Raw genomic sequence first — 21,369 nt, 5'->3', positions numbered from 1 at the left:
CCAGGTTCAATTCTGCGCTCCCCCACATGCAACCAGCTGGGTGACCTTGGGCTCGCCACGGCACTGATAAAATTGTTCTGACTGAGCAGTGATATCAGCGCTCTCTCAGCCTCGCCCACCCCACAGGGTGTCTGTTGTGGGGAGAGGAATGGGAAGGCGACTGTAAGCCGCTTTGAGCCTCCTTTGGGTAGGGAAAGTGGCATATAAGAACCAACTCTTCTTCTTCTCCTTCTCCTTCTCCTTCTCCTTCTCCTTCTCCTTCTCCTTCTCCTTATCCTTATCCTTATCCTTCTCCCCTGTGCAAGCACCAGGTCATGTCTGACTCTTGGGGTGACACCCTCCAGTGTTTTCATGGCAGACTCAATACAGGGCGGCCTTGCCAGTGCCTTCCCCAGTCATTACCATTTACCCCACAGCAAGCTGGGTACTCATTTTACCGACCTTGGAAGGATGGAAAGCTGAGTCAACCTTGAGCCGGCTGCTGGGATTAAACTCCCAGCCTCATGGGCAGAGCTTCAGACAGTATAATGGTAGAATTAGGTGGGATATACAACATACTCTTTGAGAACCAGTGTGGGGTAGTAGAGAGACAAACTAGGAGATAACCAGGGTTCTAATTCCTATGGTGCCATGAAACTGACTGGAAGATATCAGGCCAGTTACTAGCTGCATTGAGATGACTATTATCTGTGATCCATTTCATTTGGGCTTTGATATGGATACTGCAACTGTTGGTATAATGAACAATCTCCATTTACAACTATATAGAGGATAAGTGTTTCTTTTTGAACCTCTTAGAATTTTCCACAGCTTTCAACACAATTTATCAATTTATATTATTGAGACACCTTGAGACCAGAATGAATTTAGCTTCAATGAATATTGAATATAGACAAGATGGTCATCATGCTGGCTACTAAGGTAGAGACCTTGAGACACATTGTGCCCACACAACATGGTGTTGGATTTATGTTGACAAATCCAGTCCCTTATGAATTTCCTTAGATCCCAGCCTAGTGTTAAAAATCAAGTAATTGCCTTTCTCAAGAGTTCTTTCAGTTACATTTGATGTAGAAGTTATCGTCCTGCATGAATTCCACCAATTTGGTTTCTCTTATGTTGAGATTGGATCTTCGTAGCATGCTTTACATGGTTTTGAAGCTTAATTGGTACAGAATTTGACTTCTCATCTATTGGTGAGAGCCTGATGGTGGAAATGTATTATATGCATCTTGAAATAGCTTCATTGATTACCTGTATACTACAGGTTAAATTAATCTGTATTCCCGCTTAGGCTTTCTGAGTCCCTCCTCTTGGAGCTTTCTTTAAAATGTAACTCTTAGGCCACCATTTGGGTGTTCTGCCTCTCAGGAGCAGCCCAGGTTTTCTGGAATAGCTTACCAGAGGGAATGAGGAGGGCTCCCACTCAGTTCTAAACATAGCATAAGACAGTCATATTTATACAACCCTTCAATCCTTCTCTCCCTGTCTCCTAGTGATACCTCACTAGGCAGGGAATATGCACAGAGATTCAGCCTCTGTTGTAAGGAAATTTTATATAGCACAACGTTTTGAGAAAAGAAGGGCTATAAAAGATGTATCCAGAGTACAGTTTAGGGATTGAACTGAAGTAACTAGACAAAATTGGGGAAATGGAAGAGAGTTACTGTTGAGTGGCAAGACAGAAAGGGAGTGGAACAGCAAAGGTTGGTCTTGTTCCAGAAAAAATAAATGCAGGAATTCAGTGAAGCTGCTGAATAGAAAGGGGGAAAGGAGGTTGACTATGCTTAGCAAAAAGAATGGAAGATGAAGCTTGGATTGCTCTATTTTTCTTTCTACCTTTTGTTCCCCTTCCATTTATTGCAACCAACCAATAGTAAGCAGGCTGTATACATAGTGAGAGACTTTGCTCGGAAATCTGGTGAATTAAAAGAATTGCAGTAGCATCCATGGATTCTGGTTGGAGGAAAGAAGGGAAGTAAGCAACTGATTAGCTGTGGAAAACTGAGATCTGTTACATACATCTGATAGTGGCTGCATTTAGACAAATGCTAGTTAACCTATCTTTTGGTTCTTGGTGAGGATAAAATGTGGGAAGCTCATGTATTCCATCATGAGAACCATTAAAGGAGGGCAGAATAAGAACAGGAATCAAAGTATGAATGTATGGGTAGGACAATCAAGTCAAGTCCCTTTATTGGCATAATCATAGCAAAGCATCTAAGTAAAAGACAAAGCAATTAAAATCCCGGATCACTTGGAGAAAATCCTGTGGAGGAATTTTGCAATGCCTTCGGTTACTTGAGGATTGTCATCCAGTAAAAGAGAGTGCGCTACTGTCGAGGGACCATGAATTTTGCTTGCCCGCGTGAGAGGATATATGTAACGTTCTCTAAGATGGTTGTGTTGTTCACAAAAGAGGAGGGTAGGACAATCAACAGAATGTATGGATAGCACAATCAATCTACTGTACAACCAGCATGAGATGAGTTCTAACATCTCTGCTTCATGCAGGTATTGTGTGTGAGCATATCCAAATGGTCACTTCCCAAATTCCACCTAACTGTCATTTCTCTATATTAGAAGGAAAAGGAAAATAATTGTTTTTATACCCCTCTTTTCTCTACCCTAGGAAGTTGTAAAAGTAGCTTACAATTACCTTCCTCCCTCTCCCCACAATAGACACTTTGTGAGGTAGGTGATGCTCAGAGAGTTTTGAGAAAACTCTGACTGGCCCAAGGTCACTCAGCAGGCATAATATGGAAGAGTGAGGAATCAAACCCAGTTCTCCAGATTAGAGTTAATCACTCTTAACCACTATACAACACTGACTAGATACTAGTAGGCTTTGAGGAAAAGAGCATATTGTTTTCCTTGTATGAGCTACAGTTCCAAATGTACCCCTCACATGTTTGGTTTAACATATGGAGAAATGAAATGTATGTTTTCCCCACAGCTGAGAAAGCTTTTGTGCAAAAGGCTTTTTTGCTTTAATTAAATATTACAGTTGGAGCCTTCATTTCTAATTTGTGTTTTTTTAATTTACAGCCTCTCCTCAAGCATGCTTTCCCTGTCCTCAGGCAGCAGCCCTGGTTCACTTGCATCGAGCAGGGGCTCTCTTGTTGCTTCAAGCCAGGATTCATCCACTTCAGCCAGTTTTACTGATCTGTACTATGAACAGTTTGGACTGGTGGACTCTGACTACCAGAATAAAATGGACCTCTTGCTCCTAGAGAGAACTGCTGGATTTAGGCCTTCAGGCTGTATCACCACTATCCATGAGAATGAGGTGGTAAAAACACAAAAAACTGATGCAACTAGCCGTTTGCAGGTTCTGAGGTCCTTGTGTGGGACGCCCAGATCATTTACATCTCTGTCTCCAAGGTCATCACTTTCTTCTCCATCTCCGCCTTGTTCTCCACTTGTGACAGACCCATTCTTCATTGGAGATGCCTTCATGAGCCATATAGACTTTGAAGACACGGAAATAAGCAGTGGTCTCTCTGAACTTAGCCTAACCACTGGAAATGGGGGAAAGTACAGACTAGAAGAGTCTAGGACTGAGGGGAAACATCTGGACCAAGGTAGTGTAACTATCCTTATGCTATTCCAAAGAAGCCTTTTTTTAGAAAAAAAAATATCAGTAGTATTTGACAAAGTAACATGTGACATTTTGTGACAGAACTAAACAGAAAAATGTGTACACAAGTTTTATTAGTTACTGATGTAAAAATAGCGTTGGTTATAGTGTTTGGTATCCATTACTTATCTTAGCCATTCAAGAGAGGAATAGCTCTATAGCAAAAATCTGGGGTGCGATCAAACATAAACACTAACACATTTGCATTCATCATAATGCTTTCTTGCAGCATTATAAAACTATGTAGTGTAATTTTCTGGCATGAATAATAATTTAAACAATTTTTGTTATACAGCCATAACACTTCAGCTGTATGAATAGATGAAGATTTTTAAAGATGGAGCTCATTTGGCTAACATTCACTGTGCAAACTGAACATTAGATTAAATTTCTTCACTGCTGTGATTTTATTACTTAGTATTATTATTATTATTATTATTATTATTATTATTATTATTATTATTAAATTTGTTACTTGCCTCTCTCCAGAGGCTCGAGGCGAGTTACAGCAATAAAAACCCCAATAAAGACCCCATACATTAAAATCACAACACAAAAACATAATAAACACAGTAAACCAAGATGCGGCAAAACATATGAGCCTAGACTAACCCACCTCCAATACCCAACCAAAGGGGAGGAAGAATGAGAGTGCAAGTTGGTCTTAGCTACTGCTGCTATAGCTAGCATAGATATTATGGGGGGGGGGGGCAGATTGACCTTGTGGCCCAGCCTCAACCACCGACCTGGCAAAAGAGCTGTTTTACAGGCCCTGCGGAATGTTGAAAGCTCCCGCAGGGCCCGCAACTCCTCTGGGAGCTCATTCCACCAGGTCGGGGCCAGGACCAAAAAAGTGCTGGCCCTGGTCGAGGCCAGGCATGCTTCTCTGGGGCCGGGAATGACCAACAAATTCATACCCACAGAGCATAAAGCCCTGCGGGGGGCATAGAACAACAGGCGGTCCCTCGTATATGCCGGGCCCAGACCGCATAAGGCTACATTGATTTTATTGAGTCAGCTTGTTTGTATCTTGCTGACAGACCAGTAACATTGAAATTTGTTCTGTGTAGGAATTTTTTTTTTAGGTAATACAATTTCACCGATTATATAAATCATCCTACACAGATAGTTGCTTTCCTGTGAAAGGGCACCATATAATTTTAGTTATCTCTGAGACTGGTGTGCTCAGAAGATGACCTATTTGTAGTAAAATAAGAATATAACAAAGGTAACTGCTTTGTTTGTTTCTAGTATGGTTTGTTTCTAGTATGGAGAAGTCATGAGAGGCAGTTTGGTGTAGTGGTTAGGAATGCAGACTTCTAATCTGGCATGCTGGGTTCGATTCTGCACTCCCCCACATGCAACCAGCTGGGTGAACTTGGGCTTGCCATGGCACTGATAAAGCCGTTCTGACTGAGCAGTGATATCAGGGCTCTCTCAGCCTCACCCACCTCACAGGGTGTCTGTCATGGGGAGAGGAAAGGGAAGGCGGCTGTAAGCCGCGTTGAGCCTCCTTCGGGTAGACAAAAGCGGCATATAAGAACCAACTCTTCTTCTTCTTCATTTAAATTAGTTTTCTGTAAAAAGTTTTTTACTGTAAGTTGAGCTTCTCCTTTCTCCATGAGCAAATGTGGCCACATTTGTAGTGGAGTATGGAGTGAATATTATTCCCATTAGATCTCGGTGGTAATTGGTCTTACCCTTCCTTGGCTCTTTGAGAATGGCTGAGGCTGTAAGGGAAAGCTAAGGCAGTAAGCAGATTATTTGATTTAGCGTTGTTGTTCAATCAGCAGACAAAATAATCACCACAGGTAGTTTATTTTAGGGCAGTAATGTGGAAAGCATCCACTTTTTAGAATCTGCTCCTAGTAGAAAAGCAGCCTGATTTAGTTAAATTGTGGCCTCCTGGGATCATGTGTTGTTCTCACATGCTTTTGTGAGTAGAATTAAATAACATGTCCCCCAAACCGTTTTGCCTGCCACCCCCCTTTTTTAAAGATATGCCTCGCAAAACCTCAGCTGCTCCCCAATTTAAATAACTGAATAGTAGAATGCAAATGATCATATTTGTTCATGCAATCAAAAACCATGATCTACATGGTTGTGAAGTGAACCTTTAAAAAAACATATAGGTTGGAGTATGAAAACTGTTATATTGGCCTAAATTCTGGTCCTATTTCTTAGCATTCTTAAAAAGGCTTGCTTCCTTCCACAACTAAAATAATTTACATAGGTTCCAAGAGCTGTGGTCTTAAAAAAGGGTGCCTTTTTATTATAATAAGCAACTTGAGGACTGAGAAAATGTCTCTGCCTTTTAGGTTCACGATGTCATAGAAGCCAGAACTCGATTTAGGGATGGTTTGTTTCTAGTATGCATAGCTGGGGCATTTGGGTCACAAGTTGTGTGAGACTAGTTAAGTCTGTTCTGCTTCCTGATCTTTTCTGGGTTTGTTGTATACAATCTCAGACTCCTGATTTTTAAACTTTCCTGGCAGATATTTGAAGCAAGAAGGAGATGTTTCATTCTGGGTTATACAATTATTACATCTCATTCTACATTATCCATCCTGACTGGTAGCCTCCTTCAAAAGTCTCAAGGAGTTATTTCCGATCCGTTCTAGCTGAAATCTGTATTAAAAAAAAAAACTAGCAAAGTCAAGGATTGAATATGAAGCATGTGCTGTACCTCTTAGTCAGGATCCCTCCCCACACTGAATTCCTTCAGATTATATTATTGATATCAACAATAAGGATGCTTATAGTGCTGAAGACCAGACTACATCTTGTTATTATTATAGCACCAGTTAATTTCAACACAATGTTGTAGATGCTGTTTAAAAATATAATTTTTAAGTATTACAAGATGTCATAGTCCCATTGTATACAGCACTGTTCAGACCACACCTGGAGTACTGTGTGCAGTTCTGGAGGCCTCACTTCAAGAAGGATGTAGATAAAATTGAAAGGTTACAGAGGAGAGCGACGAGGATGATCTGGGGCCAGGGGACCAAGCCCTATGAAGATAGGTTGAGGGACTTGAGAATGTTCAGCCTGGAGAAAAGGAGGTTGAGTGGGGACATGATAGCCCTCTTTAAGTATTTGAAAGGCTGTCATTTGGAGGAGGGCAGGATGCTGTTCCCATTGGCTGCAGAGGAGAGGACACGCAGTAATGGGTTTAAACTACAAGTACAACGATATAGGCTAGATATCAGGAAAAAATTTTTCACAGTCAGAGTAGTTCAGCAGTGGAATAGGCTGCCTAAGGAGGTGGTGAGCTCCACCTCACTGGCCGTCTTCAAGCAAAGGTTGGATACACACTTTTCTTGGATGCTTTGGGCTGATCCTGCGTTGAGCAGGTGGTTGGACTAGATGGCCTGTATGGCCTCTTCCAACTCTATGATTCTATGATAATTATGAGCTAAATACAATGTATTTTGTAATGACATTCAAAAAATGGGCAGGGGAGTAATTTAGTCTTGAGCATGTTAATACAGCCAACTGAAGTTTTGATTTTCTTCCTTGTGCTTTTGCAGGTGTAGATACAGTTGAAGGGGCCACACTGAAAGTAGCATGTGTATCAGCTGCAGTGTCAGATGAATCTGTTGCTGGAGATAGTGGAGTGTATGAAGCATCTGCCCAAAGGTAATCTTACTCAGATAAATGTGTACATAAACCCAGATTAGCCAGGCAACATGCACAGCCTCTTTGGAGATTCTTCTCCCATGCTCTCTTCCCAATGTTGTACTGGGAGAGGGGTGGTAGGCTTAGCACTAATATGCTTTCCCTAGCCCCTGGCCTAACCCTGGGAAGAGCTACATGTTCATAGTGGAAGAGCCTGCAGGAATATCTTGCATGAGTTTCCTTTCAACCACCCTAAAGTAAAGAATATTCCGTACTCCAAACTCAGCTTTCTTGGAAGAGTAATTTGTGAGTATAATAGAAGGACTGGTTCCACAATGTTTTTGTATGTGTGTTGTGAAAACAGTTTGAGCATTCTTTTTTTTCTTTTCTTGAGAAATTGATTGGTGACAAAGTATGTCTTGACCTAGCAGCTCCTATATTCTGTTGTAGTAATGTGGTGGTGTTGTATATCCAGTCTTTAAGAATTTCTCATTTTTCCCTCCTAGTCTCCTCACAAATTGGCTGTAACAAATTGGATACCAATTTCAGTAACTTTTTAAAAATCTTTTCAGGTCCTGTGCATCAGAAGTTGGTCTATTTGACAATGAAGATGCAGAAATAGTTGGCACTTCTACAGTTCAAATTGCAATGAAGTAAGCTTGGCAGTTTCTCTATTTTTTAAGATGGTATCCTAATTAAGGCTGATGCAGTGTTCAGCATTCCTATCACTCTCCACAGTTACAGAGGATACATCTGCCTGTCAATCTCCAATTTTATATGTTTATTTTCTTGATTATGTTCTCCCTTGGAAGTAATGTTGACAATATAAACTAAGCTTGCTATTCCAGTTTGGTCCACACATCCATTAAGCATCTTCATTATGGCAAATGCTCATTTGCTGCTCATCCTCTACTTGTATATATGGACTGGTAACTTCCATTTCATTGTATCGGAAGAAGTGTGCATGCTTTCACTGTGAATAAAACTTTTGTTAGTCTTGGGCTCAGACTTTGCCCTATCATATATTTCAGTTGAACTGATGACAATTAGGCAGCAAAATGTATATGAGATTCAGTATATGTGACGTTAATGGAGGTCATCACTTATTTGATGATAAAGCCTCAGTGTCTTAATACTTCAGCAGTGCATAATTGTTTGCATATTTTGATTAGCTAGTTAGTAGTGTGGTAAAGACAGGAGCTGTGTTCAGAATGGAAGTGAATTTTTTTACGTAAGGAGATACTATCATCCATTAAACTGAACATGCCACAATCTAGTGTTCATGAAATCCATAATAAACTAAATCCCTTTTGTTCTTTTCCAGTATGAAATCCAGAATTACAGCCTTCTGTAATCCTAATTTTTATTTCAATTAATTCCATTATGTTAGATTCTACTAGTGAGGACCACTGAAATGCTATACTAGCTTTAAACCCACCTCCCAACCTCGCTATACTAGCAATTCTGTAACATGCATGAAGAAAAACCACAAGGGACAGGACTGAAGAAAAGAGTAAAATAGAGCAGTATTGCAGAAACAGCAATAGCTGGTAAAATCCAGCCATATTAGTGAGGTTATCTTTGTGAAACTTGTGCATTGGATTGTAGCCATGGACATCAATTGCATTAGATGTATTTGTAAGTATACTGCTATGTTCAGTTGACCTTACTCTTAGGTAAGTATGGATAGGATTATATCCCTTAGTACATGCTAAGCCTCAAGCCTGAAAGTTTCAATACATGATAAAACTCCTTTATTTTGTTGCTGTTTACAGTCTTATTCTTTCCAATTCAGGTATGATGAAAAAAACAAACAATTTTCAATATTAGTTGCCCATCTGAAGAATGTGTCTGCTCTCCTGCCACAGCAAGACCAGAAAGTGTAAGTAAGTGGAATAACTCCAAAACTCCTGTGGTGCTGCTGAAGAATCTTCTTGGATCTCCTTTCTAGATAATTCAGTTAGGCAATGTAGCATGCCCCTATTTATGTTTCCCATCAGCAATCCGTTTTGAGTTTTACAGCCACCTGTACAAATAGATACATGCTTCAATGATTGTAAATAAATGCTTTGAGACAGAGACTAGCTAGCTACAAAAAAAGAATGCTGCACTTTAGTTGAGGGTAAATGGAGCATTGAATAATTCTTTAACTGTGATAATTGTCTGTATTTGCATATTCACAGTCTTGTGAACACTTTATTCAGAACTAGGGGCAAAGCCTGTTGCATCCAGGAACACAACAGGTGCTAGGTTGTTGTTGCAAGAGAGTGGTGTTCTTTGCATGACTGTAGATGTGAGCACGGGCGTTTTGTGGTGATTGTGGTGTGGGTGTGGACAGGTGGACACCTAGTGTGCACACTGTGTTATCTCTTGCAAGGTTGGAAGGGCACTCACCGTTATGAATTGCTTCATGGCCACCCATTTCACCGTTGGCTGCCGCCCAGGGTCACAATACCGGGGCTGTCAGAGGCCCGCCAGACCTCTGGCCACCCAACTCCCCATCAGCTGCCTGCCACTGCTGTGAGGTCAGAGCCATGAGAGCACACACAGCCCTCTGTCCACCTGCCTCCCCTTCGGGCTGCGGCTGCTGCCGTGAGGCCAGGACCGCCAGAGGCTTCCTGGCCTCCTGCATCCCCATTGCTTGCCTGCCGCTGTGGTAAGGCTGGGGTTGCCAGAGGTCGTCCAGCCCCCCCAGGCCACCTGGCTACCCCTCACTAGAAAACCTAGTTCCCCCCAAAGTATAACTATCTACTTTCCTGTAAACCCTTTGTATGCGAACTTCCAAGCTAAGTGTTCTGGAAATTCTAGGCCACTTATGCCTTTTTTTTAATAGGACCTTCATAGCAAATACTGTTTTTTATTTATCAGGCCAGGCTTGAGCAAAGTCACTTCAACCTGTATGTCTCTTGGTCAGTTGCTTGTTTACTATTTACATATACGGGGTCTAAATATTCCTTATTTAGATCTTCCTGTACTTTCTGGACTCACAGGGCCCTTGCTGGTCTGTCTGTCTGTTTGTGCAAAGAAATAATGTCTGTGGCTGGTAAGGGCTGGTCAGAGCCTGTGCGACTCCACCCCCCAACCTCAGTCCACAAGCCCCTACCATTGTCATTGCTATTGCTGCTTATCTCTAGACTATAAAGATCAGCTTTACAGGCTGAACTCTGAGGCATTGTAATGTTTTGAAGCCCCACCTTCTGTCAAGGAATATTTCCAACCTGGAGTAGCCAACTTTCAGGTATGACCTGGAGATCTCTTGGAATTACACTTGAGGCTTACTGCACAGGGTTGTTGGCAGATGAAACAGGAGGCAAACAGTTTCATGACCTTGCATGGTACACCTCAAATGTTCAGAGAGTGGTGGAGAAGAGACACACATGGCTTGGCTGCATCTTCCCTCCAGTCTATAAGGCATGGGGTTGAATGTGTGTGAGGTTGTGATGGCGGAGTGACAAATGAGGGCATGGGTCTGGAGATATGGGTGTCAAGGACCTGTGGTTTAGAATGCTCGTTGAGTATGGGAGAGGACTGACCTTTGGGAATTATGGCATAGTGGTTACAGATGAGCTTTCAAGAGCCGTGTCTTCAGATATGTGAAGGGAAAATCAGACTGGAGACTCTTCTTAGGGAGAGTCACTGGGCACAGGGAAAGTATGTTTCCCGAAGCCCAGCGGCGTGGGGCAAGGTTCCTGATCAGCTTTCTTACTTCCAGTGTGATTTTGTAGATATACTTACTGCAGTGGCAAAATAAATTCTGTCCTTTGAGAACTAGAAGTATATTTCCTTTGCCCTAAACCTCAGTCAAGAATACTTACCCAGAATTAGCACTGTATATACATAAAAACTACTATTAGGCCACAGAGCTACTGAGACATGAATATTAAACAAGATTACTCTGATACCTGGTTAAGTCCCTAATCCATAAGTGTCAGTGTGTGGGTTGCTACTAGTTTTAAGTATCACTAGTGAAATTAACAGACAATGTAAAATATAATCAATGTGTAGAGGATATAGGAAGTTTAAGTTATTATATTTGGTATTCGAAATCTGTTACTTATGCTGATGAACATGCAAAGATTCTTGCAATGAGATGGAATCTCCATACTCAGTAAGTCTGTAAAGCAAGTCATGCTGTTTGAAACTATTTTGATTTTTCCAACAGGAGTATTCGGCTGGCTGTTCTTCCTTGTTCTGAAAGCACAAGCTGTTTGTTTCGCACTAGACTGATGGAGGCATCAGACAATCTTATATTCAATGAATTATTTTGTGTTGCAATCTCGTACTCTGCTCTACGACAAAAGACTTTAAGGCTTGATGTCTGTGCTGTGGGTAACTGCCATCTTGAGGAGTGCTTGGTTAGTGTTCATTTCTGCTGTATCTACAGGGTTAAATCTACATATCTGGCTGATGTTAAATAGAGTTATAGCTATTGACAATATATATTCTCCATGTGGATAGTAACAATTCTACTAGCAGACTTATTATATTACCAGTTCCAACTCTGAGCACTTGTCTTACAAGAGTGCACATTTAGGGCTAGTTGCGACTCGATCCCTGCACACATACCCTCCATGTTTGTGGTGTTTCCACTGATAACACAGACAAGCAGTATTCAATATTGGGACACAAAAAATATCCAAGAATCTAATTCTTGCAGTGGTGGCTGGCCAGGGCTGGCACTGAACCCCGCTTGCACTGCCACCCTGGCCCTTTGATCCTGGCATGAAGCCAGGAGGAGATTGGTGCCCTCAGCTGCAGCCACAGGAAGAATGAATGCAGCAGCAGCAAGTGAGGCCTGGTGCTGAGCCCCACTCACTGCGCCACGTCCGCTGCCCATTTTCCACAGCCGGCCCCACATTCCTCATGGCTGGCTAGCTGCGGAAGACAGGTGGTGATGCAGAGAGCAGGGCTCAGCACCAGACCTGACCAGCCGCCGCCCATCTTCCACGCCTTGCCCTGCCAGCATAAAGGACTCCCAGTGTTCTAGCAAGGTTCATGCAGATACACTGTGTCACCCAGTAGCTCTATGTATGCTTTTGTTACTACTATTGCAGAGCAACTTTCTGAGCTACTGCTCTGATTGACACAATTGTGTTGTCTCAAACATGCAGTAAGCATAATGTATTAAATTAAAGGAAAGGAGAATTGTGTATGCAATTGTGAAAGAAGTAAACTATCAGATTTGACCATTGAGATCCTGTTATTTGACTCCATTGTCATTTTTTAAATTATGGTGATGCCCATTCAGTTTTACTTTGTTTCTGCAGGGTGGCGCACAAATTAGCCTTGCTGAAACCTGCAGACTAGGAGAGAGGTCAACTCGCTGGTACAACCTCCTTAGCTATAAATATCTGCCAAGGCAAAGCAATAAAAATAAGCAAGAGGATGCCTGTTCTAAACTTTCCTGTGCTGAGAAAATGGTAAGGACTAATGATTAAAGATGTTTTTACAATCATATAATAATGCATTGCAAGGTTCTAGAAACAATGTGCTTTAGATAGGGAATAATTTGCAAGTCAAACATATAATTACTGCAAGAAAATGTTAAGCTTCTTTTTAAATTCAGCTGTGAGGTCATTGCATTTTGTCCACTAGGTATAATGCCAATACTGATGACAATCTGTGAAATCAGTGCATGTAAATGTTTCTTCATGTCCTTCCATGCAGGATTCTGTATCTGTGCTGCTGGAACAGACTGCTGTTGAACTAGAAGCTGTAGAGAGAGAGTTACATGAAAGCAGAAGCACTTTACTTACTGATGAAAACTGGTATGTGTTACAGCCCATCCATGGTAACACTAGTTGTGCTGTTGCGTTTTGTAGTCTTGAATAATACTTTTAATTTTTTGAAAGTATACATTGAAATGTATACTTGCATCATATCCAGTTACATGTGTGTTGAAACTAAGCTCAGTCCAAACAGTTGCCGTTTTCCAAAATAATTAGGATGGTCTTGAAAATAAGGTCAGTGCAAATTTTGCACTGAATCTATTCAACACCTTGTTCAACAACATAATAAGGATACCTTCAGATTTCAACAAGCAGGATGAACATCCGTGAAACCAGTGGTCCCCAACCTTTTTATCACCAGGGACCACTCAACGCCGGGGACCACTCAACGGCTTTTACTGAGGCCCGGTGGGGGGGGTAGTTTACTCCTCTACTCTCAACCACTGCCCTAACGCTCTCTGATCGCTATGGTAATGTTTAAACATCCCTTCAAAATAAGATACAGACACGCCACAACAATGAACATAAGGAACATTTTATTTTCATGGAAATTTTAACTCATGACAATGACAAATCAATGGGAATCCTGAGCTTGTTTCTCTGCAACGAGATAGTCCCATCTGGGAGTGATGGGAGACAATGACACCCAAAGTGTGTTGTAAAGGTCCGGGGGGGATGAAGTAAAGGGCCGGGGGGGGGGAGAAGGCGTCCTTCGGGGCCCACCTCCAATTAGTCAAAGGACCACATGTGGTCTGCAGCCCACAGGTTGGGGATCGCTACACGAAACCACGTTGCAGTTGCCTGTTGGTCAGAAACTGATTTGCAGATCATTCAGGGAATCGGCTAGGAATCCAGTTCTTATCTACCTAGCTCCCTTAGCAAAGAAACTAACCAGTATAACTGCAAAACGGAGCTGTTCCTCTCCACTAAGCTGGGTAATGACAGAAGCAGTGCTTTTTATCTCTGCATTGCCAAAGGGGGAGAAGAATAAACATTCTCTCCTTTCCTCTGTCTCCAATACTAAAAGCTTGGGGTGGGGAAGAGAAAGGATGTCAGCTGGGCTTCTGGTCAGGTCCTCTACAAATCTGTTGCATTTCAGCAAGCCTGAAGGCAGCAGAATTTCCAGGAAGAGAGGTCAGAAAAAGCTAACTCCCAACTGATCAGCCGGGAGTCTACATCTGATCCCCTTCCCCAAAAGGTTCACTGGGTATGTTGAAATCACTGGATATTGCTTAAACCACTGGGTATGGAACAGAATTTCCCCAGCAATTAATTAATTAATTAATTTATTTATTTATTTATTTATTTATTTATTTATTTATTTATTTATTTATATTTTTATACCGCCCTTCCCTATGGCTCTGGGCGGTTTACATAAAACATTTTTGAACATGCACATAGAACACTTTAAAAATAAAATCTTACAGTATAACAATAACAACATATCAACTGGAACAATTAGAATTTCACTTCAACAATAACTTGACAATCCCTCAGTAGGTTCGGTCTCTCAGTCTGGGGGGCACCTGTAGGTGTTGTGGCTCAGTTGGCCCCACCAAATGCCTGGTGGAAGAGCTCCTTTTTGCAGGCCCTGCGGAATTGTGGAAGTTCCATCAGCGCTCTGATCTCTTCGGGGAGCTCATTCCACCAGGTGGGGGCCAGGACCGAGAAGGTTCTGGCCCTTGTTGAGGCACAAAGAGCCAAACTGGTCACCACTTAATTGGCTGCCTGATCACTGTTGCTGAATGGGAAGTAAGCCACACTAGCAGGTGTTTGTAAAGTGACCTGTGTGCTCAAAAACCTTAAATCAAAAAGATAATTTTGTTACTAAATCTTTAGTACTTGCAGTTATTTCAAAATATGTTTTGAAACAACCACGCTCTCGGTTGTGCCCCACCTGAGTCCAACAAATTTTTTTCCTGATATCTAGCCTATATCATTGTACTTGTAGTTTAAACCCATTACTGCGTGTCCTTTCCTCTGCAGCCAATGGGAACAGCATCCTGCCCTCCTCCAAATGACAACCTTTCAAATACTTAAAGAGGGCTATCATGTTCCCTCTCAACCTCCTTTTCTCCAGGCCGAACATTCCCAAGTCCCTAAACCTATCTTCATAGGGCTTGGTCCCTTGGCCCCAGATCATCCTCGTCGCTCTCCTCTGTACCCTTTCAATTTTATCTACGTCCTTCTTGAAGTGAGGCCTCCAGAACTGCACACAGTACTCCAGGTGTGGTCTGACCAGTGCAATGGGACTATGACATCTTGTGATTTTGATGTGATGCTCCTGTTGATACAGCCCAAAATGGCATTTGCCTTTTTTGCCAGTGCATCACACTGCCTGCTCATGTTTAGTTTACAATCCACAAGTACCCCAAGGTCTCGTTCACACACAGTGTTACCTAGAAGCGTATTCCCCATCCAGTAGGCATGCTTTTCATTTTTCTGACTCAGATGCAGAACTTTACACTTATCTTTATTAAATTGCAACTTGTTCTCATTTGCCCATTTTTCCATTGTGTTCAGATCTCGTTGAACTCTGTCTCTATCTTCTGGAGTATTTGCCAGTCCTCCCAATTTGGTGTCATCTGCAAACTTGATGAGTAGTCCCTCCACCCCCTCATCTAGATGATTAATAAATATGTTAAAAAGTACCAGACCGAGAACCGAGTCCTGAGGTACCCCGCTACTCACCTCCCTCCAGTCTGATGAAACACCATTGACAACAACTCTTTGAGTGCGGTTCTCTAACCAATTCCCTATCCACCTAACTATCTGAAAATCCAGATTGCAGTCCTCCAATTTATCCATCAGAACATCATGGGGAACCTTATCAAAAACTTTACTAAAATCCAAGTAAACAACATCAACCGAATTTCCACGATCCAGCAAACCTGTTACTTGGTCAAAAAAGGAAACCAGGTTGGTCTGACATGACCCGTTGGAGACAAATCCATGCTGACTTCCTTGGATCACCAAATTGTCCTCCAGATGTTTGCAGATCGCTCCCTTTAATATCTGCTCCATTATCTTCCCCACAACAGAGGTCAGACTCACTGGTCTGTAGTTTCCCAGGTCATCCTTCCTCCCTTTTTTGAAGATCAGAATAACGTTTGCTCTCTTCCAGTCCTCCGGGACATCTCCAGTCCTTAAAGAGGTCCCGAAGATGATGGACAAAGGTTGTGCAAGTTCTCTGGAAAGTTCTTTGAGCACTCTCGGGTGCATTTCATCCAGCCCAGGGGATTTGAACTCATCCATGCAGCTAAATGCCTCTCGACAACCTCTCTATCCATGTCAACCAGCCACCCAGACACTATCCTTTGGCTACTGCTATCTCTAGATGTGCCTAAACCCTTTGACCTGTGGGGAAAAACAGATGTAAAATAGGCGCTAAGCCTTTCTGCTTTCTCTGCATCTTCCATTAGAGTTTGTCCATCTGCATCCAACAGCGGGCCTATTGCCTCCTTTACTTTATGTTTGCTCTTCACATAACTGAAAAATCTTTTCTTGTTACAATGGGCTTCCCTGTCCAATCTTAGCTCTCAGCTTTGGCCTTTCTGATGATCGATCTACAGTGCCTAGTAACCTGTAGGTACTCTTCTTTAGAGCTCTGTCCTTCCCTCCATTTCCTCTTGAAGTTCTCTGTTCATCCAAATAGGCTTCTTACAGCTCCTGCAGTGTTTTCATCTTTCTGGGATAATCATTGATTGAGCATGCAATAGCTCTTGTTTGATTAGCTCCCACCCTTCACATGCTCCCTTCCCTTCCAGCATTCTTGTCCATGGTATGACACTCATCGCATGTGTGCACTCACACCCCGCAACAATTATTCAGGGTAGTTTGATCCCTCAATGCCCTCGATGAGGGGCACCAAAATAATAGCCAAATGGATATTAGATGTTAGGCATTTGCAAGACACTTCGCAGACTAAATCTTGACTCTCTACCATAAACTTCCTCCCACTTTGGACACAGAAAGTGAACTAGAGGCCCCTTAGACATCTTTGGAGAGAACACTGAGTTACTTCAGATGACTCTCAAAAACTGAAGTGGACAGGATGCTAACAGCAACGAGGCCAACCACTTGCTCACTAGACCCATGCCCATCGTGGCTCCTAAAAAAACAATTGACATAAGAATTGGGGGCCCCCTCCAGCAAATAATCAATCTCTCTCTATCAGTGGGAGAATTCCTGGAGGAACTAAAAGAAGCAGTGGTGTGCCCATTGCTAAAATAAAAAACATCCCTAGACCTAGTTGCAGAAGCCCAACTACCACCCCATCTCACACCTAGCATTCCTGGGGAAGTTAGTTCAAAGGGCTGCAGCAGACCAAATATCAGCATTCCTGGAGGAAACTTCAGCCCTTGACCCATTTCAGTCAGGTTTCCGGCTTGGCCATGGGGTGGAAATCGCACTAGTCGCCCTTATGGATGACCTCCGTCGCCAGCTAGACCGAGGTGGGTCAGCGCTGCTTATACTATTAGATCTATCAGCAGCATTTGACACTGTAGATCACAGGTGGCTGATCTCCTTCTTTACGGGGTCATGGACTGAAGGCTGAAATACAAGACAGAGTATCCAACTGTCATCAGCTCACATGTGGAGTCCCACAAGAAGCAATCCTCTCTCTTATTTTATTTATCATCTTCATGCACCCTCTTGCTCAGCTGATATGGAGGTTTCGACTGGGTTGCCTCCTATTAGAAGATATCACCCAGCTCTTCCTCCTGATGGATGACCGCCTCGATTACCACCACCCCCACCAGAAACCTGAGCCAGATGCCTGGAAGCAGTGACAAATGGCTCAAGCAGAGTCATCTTGAAGCTCAACCCTTCAAAGACAAAGGTCCTGTGGCTGGGTAAGAAGGGACAAAGTGAGGAAGCGTGCCTACCCAACCTGGACAGAGTGCATCTAGCAATAGACCACTCCCACCGAAACCTGGGTGTGATCCTCGATGCCTCCCTCTCCATTGAGGTGCAGGTCAAAAGAGTAGTACGGCAGGCCTTCTACCATCTACGCCAAACCAAACTACTAGCGCTCTATTTGGCACCATGGAGATCTCACATCCAGCCTATAATTAAACAACTCAGTTGCCTCCCAGTTGAATTCCAGATCAGGCTTAAGGTTTTGGTCCTTACCTTCAAGGCCATATGCAGTCTGGGCCCAGTGTACCTGAGAGATTGTCTATCCACCTATACCCCCAAAAGAGGATTACACACTGCTACTGCCAACTGGCTGGTGATCCCTGGCCCCAAACAAGTACGTTGGTCCTCAACAAGAGCCAGAGCTTTTTCTGTCCAGGGCCCCACCTGGTGGAACAAGATCCTTGAAGAGTTCAGGGCCCTGACTGAACTCCCACAATTTCACAGGGCCTGCAAGAGGAAGCTCCTCCACCAGACATTTGCCTGAGATTGACTAAACCCAATAACATCCACAAGTCCCCCTCAGACATCCCCTTCATGGACTAAACCAGTCTGACCTCTCTGGGGTTACCATTCCTGTTAAGTTAAGCCAAGTTACCATTCCTGTTATATTGTTGTTTAAGACTATTGAAATTGTGTTATTCAGAACTATTGGATTATAGTTGATGTATTGACTGTTATATGTTAGGTCATTCCATGTGTCCCCCCGTGATGTTACATGTAAACCACCCTGAGCTGTATGGAAGGGCGGTATAAAAATCAAATGAATAAATAAATAAATTTTGTTAGGAATACCATTAGTGTTAACAAAGCTCTAGACTGGTATGTCAAATATTCTCTGCATGTTTACAGAGCAGTTTTGTTGTATAACAGGCAAGATGAGGAAGATGGTGAACAAGAGCAAGGTGGCAATAGTGAAAATGAAGCTGAAGAAGAGGAGGAAGAATTGTATGGTGATAAGCTAATATGGGGAGCAGAAGAGGCTCCATCAGCTTTCTCACAGGCAGAATTAGCAACTTGCAAGGTAAAGAGCACACAAAGAAAGCAGTGTCCTTCACAAGCAGGTGATAACTGGAAGGACAAGCTGACTTCAGCACTGTGCTGTTGCTGCAGTGCCCTTGCTTCACCTCTAATATGCTTGTTTTCTGCTTGCTGGTGGATTAATTCTCATTGCTAGGCTTTCCTTGTAAGTGGAATTTTTTGGATGCTACCGGGCATGATCTCTCATATTCTGCAATGTAAGAGAAGACCTGAAGACGTTAGATGCATCCATTACTATTGTGGGTGTTTTACCCCTTGCAGCCTAAAAATATTATTGACAAGACGTTGCACCACAAGGTAGTACTGACTCACTTTTGCATCAGCCAGAGCTTCTACACAGTGATCATCTTAACAACAGAGTAAGCTGTCAGACCTTGAATTGGATGAGATCTGTTGCTATAACATGGCCATGTAACCGTGTGCTTGGTGAATTATGCTAACAAAGACTGTCACTATGAACAGTCTCAAACATCACTATCATAGAGAATAGTGTATATTAGGGTTGGGTGCTTTGGCGCCCAAAACGGCCGGTCACTCCCGACACAGCCAGCGCCATGCTATGGGAGGGGAGGCATGGGTGTGGGCGCGCCGACAAGTGCACACACACAGGCACACACACAGTGCCCGTGTGTGTATGCCCGCCAGTGCTCCAATGCCCATGCTTCCCTCCCCCCGCAGTGTGGCGCTGGCTGCATTGGGCACTGAAGCACCCAACCTTAGTGTATTCATACCATTCTGTCTGTACAAGCAGGTATTTGCAAAGGCTCATGCTTCCGAGTACAGTTATCTGTTTTTCATGAAAATGCTGGGAGTTCATGCAGCAGGCTTCTATTAAGAGAGACCAAAGAGGGTCCCTGGATGCGGCCCTCTCTCCTCACTCTTGTCAGTTTCTAATTATGAAGTCTGTTCCAGTTTTGTGTTAACCATTCTACTTGCAGTTGCTGAGTTCTGATCTTGGTAAAATATAAGGTTTAAAACAAATTGCAGTGTTCTGTCTTAGACATTGTTCCTAATTATTCAGCACTTGTATATCTAATTAGTAATCCATAATATTGATTTGCATTTTTTTCAAAAGGAAAGCATTGTGTTTATAAATTAGTTATAATATTGCTTTAATAAGCATAATGCAAACCATATTCAGAAGCCAGCCTACAACAGAATCCCTATAAATTAAATACTTGATTACATTTTAAAGGTCATATTGATTTAAACATCCATAAACCATTGAAGCTAATGAGCTAAGGATTAATCACACATAACTTAGTATGTTTTATAATTATAGTAGGTTGTGTCTCCTGTATGTTTGTTGTTTTTACAGTACTTTAAAAAGTTTTTATAATTTAAAATTTAATGAAAGAATTAAAAGTTTTCAATGTGCCATCATACCATTCTGAGATTTTGATATGTATTGTAACAACTGTTTAAAAAGGTGTAGACATCACCTTTAGGTTTTAGGCTAGTTTATATCTCTTGAGTATTCATGGGTCTAATGCATAATATTGCATTTTACTATTTGTTTTTGAATTTACCTTTTGAATTGCTGTTCAGTTAGACTGGTGGTACTTTGGTAGAGCAAGTTACACTGAAGCTTCTTTCTCTTTTTTTCCCCCAGGTAGATAAAGAGACCAATACAGAGAGTTTCACACAATCTTCTGTTGTAGTTCGTCCAAAAGATAAAAGACCATTAAACCCACTACGAACTCCTTTTGTTAGAGGCAGTACAATAATACGTTCCAAAACCTTTTCTCCAGGACCACAGAGCCAATATGTGTGTCGGGTAAGGAAAATGACCTCAGTGTAGTGCTAAGAGATAACCTGTTTTAAAATACACTATCCTTGGGAAATACCAAGTACCCATTGTTTCCATTCCATCTGGCTGTGTTTACTGTTCTTCAGCAGGAGATAAGGAAATACATTAATTCTATTTCCAGGTGGAGAAAATACCATTTGAAATTGGTTTTTGGTTATTGGTTTTATAGTACACTTAAATTTTTTCACACAAGGAGAACTATTTTGCTTATTATTATTATTAAATTTATAGTCTGCCTTCTGTTGCAGTATAGATAGGAAAATATGACCTATGGATGAAGGAGAGGTACGCCTTTGACAAAGCAAGATGCTTTACCAACTTTGGGGAGCTTTGAGATAGTTAGGACATCTGTGTAATTACAGATTCATAAATACTTTTGAAAAGCGGCAAGTAGAGGGTAGAGAAATAACTTGTCAGGATACTCTATGGATCTCCAGGATTATGGACAGAGGGTAGTGATAGGAAAGAGATTATCAAGTTGCCACCAGCTTGCTTGTGAAGTCCTGAAGGAGTTCTCTCTCCAATCCAATTTAACATGTTTATGCACCCTCTTGCACAACTGGTGCAGAGGTTCGGGCTGAGATGTCACCAATATGCAGATGACACCC

The 21,369-nt window shown here is 42.2% G+C and overlaps 1 protein-coding gene across 2 annotated transcripts in view; it reads left to right on the top strand.

The window, feature by feature from the left end:
• Positions 1-21,369, top strand: part of WWC1 (WW and C2 domain containing 1) — a 126,303-nt gene that overhangs the window by 94,484 nt on the left and 10,450 nt on the right. For both annotated transcript variants that reach the window (XM_077327158.1, XM_077327157.1), the window contains exons 11-19: positions 3,049-3,584; positions 7,174-7,282; positions 7,834-7,914; positions 9,057-9,143; positions 11,424-11,616; positions 12,529-12,681; positions 12,929-13,029; positions 18,784-18,934; positions 20,564-20,728. In XM_077327158.1, the coding sequence (XP_077183273.1) occupies positions 3,049-3,584; positions 7,174-7,282; positions 7,834-7,914; positions 9,057-9,143; positions 11,424-11,616; positions 12,529-12,681; positions 12,929-13,029; positions 18,784-18,934; positions 20,564-20,728 (1,576 nt within the window). The remainder of the gene's footprint in view (positions 1-3,048; positions 3,585-7,173; positions 7,283-7,833; positions 7,915-9,056; positions 9,144-11,423; positions 11,617-12,528; positions 12,682-12,928; positions 13,030-18,783; positions 18,935-20,563; positions 20,729-21,369) is intronic.

Source organism: Paroedura picta, chromosome 3, assembly GCF_049243985.1.
Source record: "Paroedura picta isolate Pp20150507F chromosome 3, Ppicta_v3.0, whole genome shotgun sequence".
Classification (NCBI taxonomy): domain Eukaryota; kingdom Metazoa; phylum Chordata; class Lepidosauria; order Squamata; family Gekkonidae; genus Paroedura; species Paroedura picta.
This window is presented reverse-complemented; position numbering and strand designations above follow the sequence as displayed.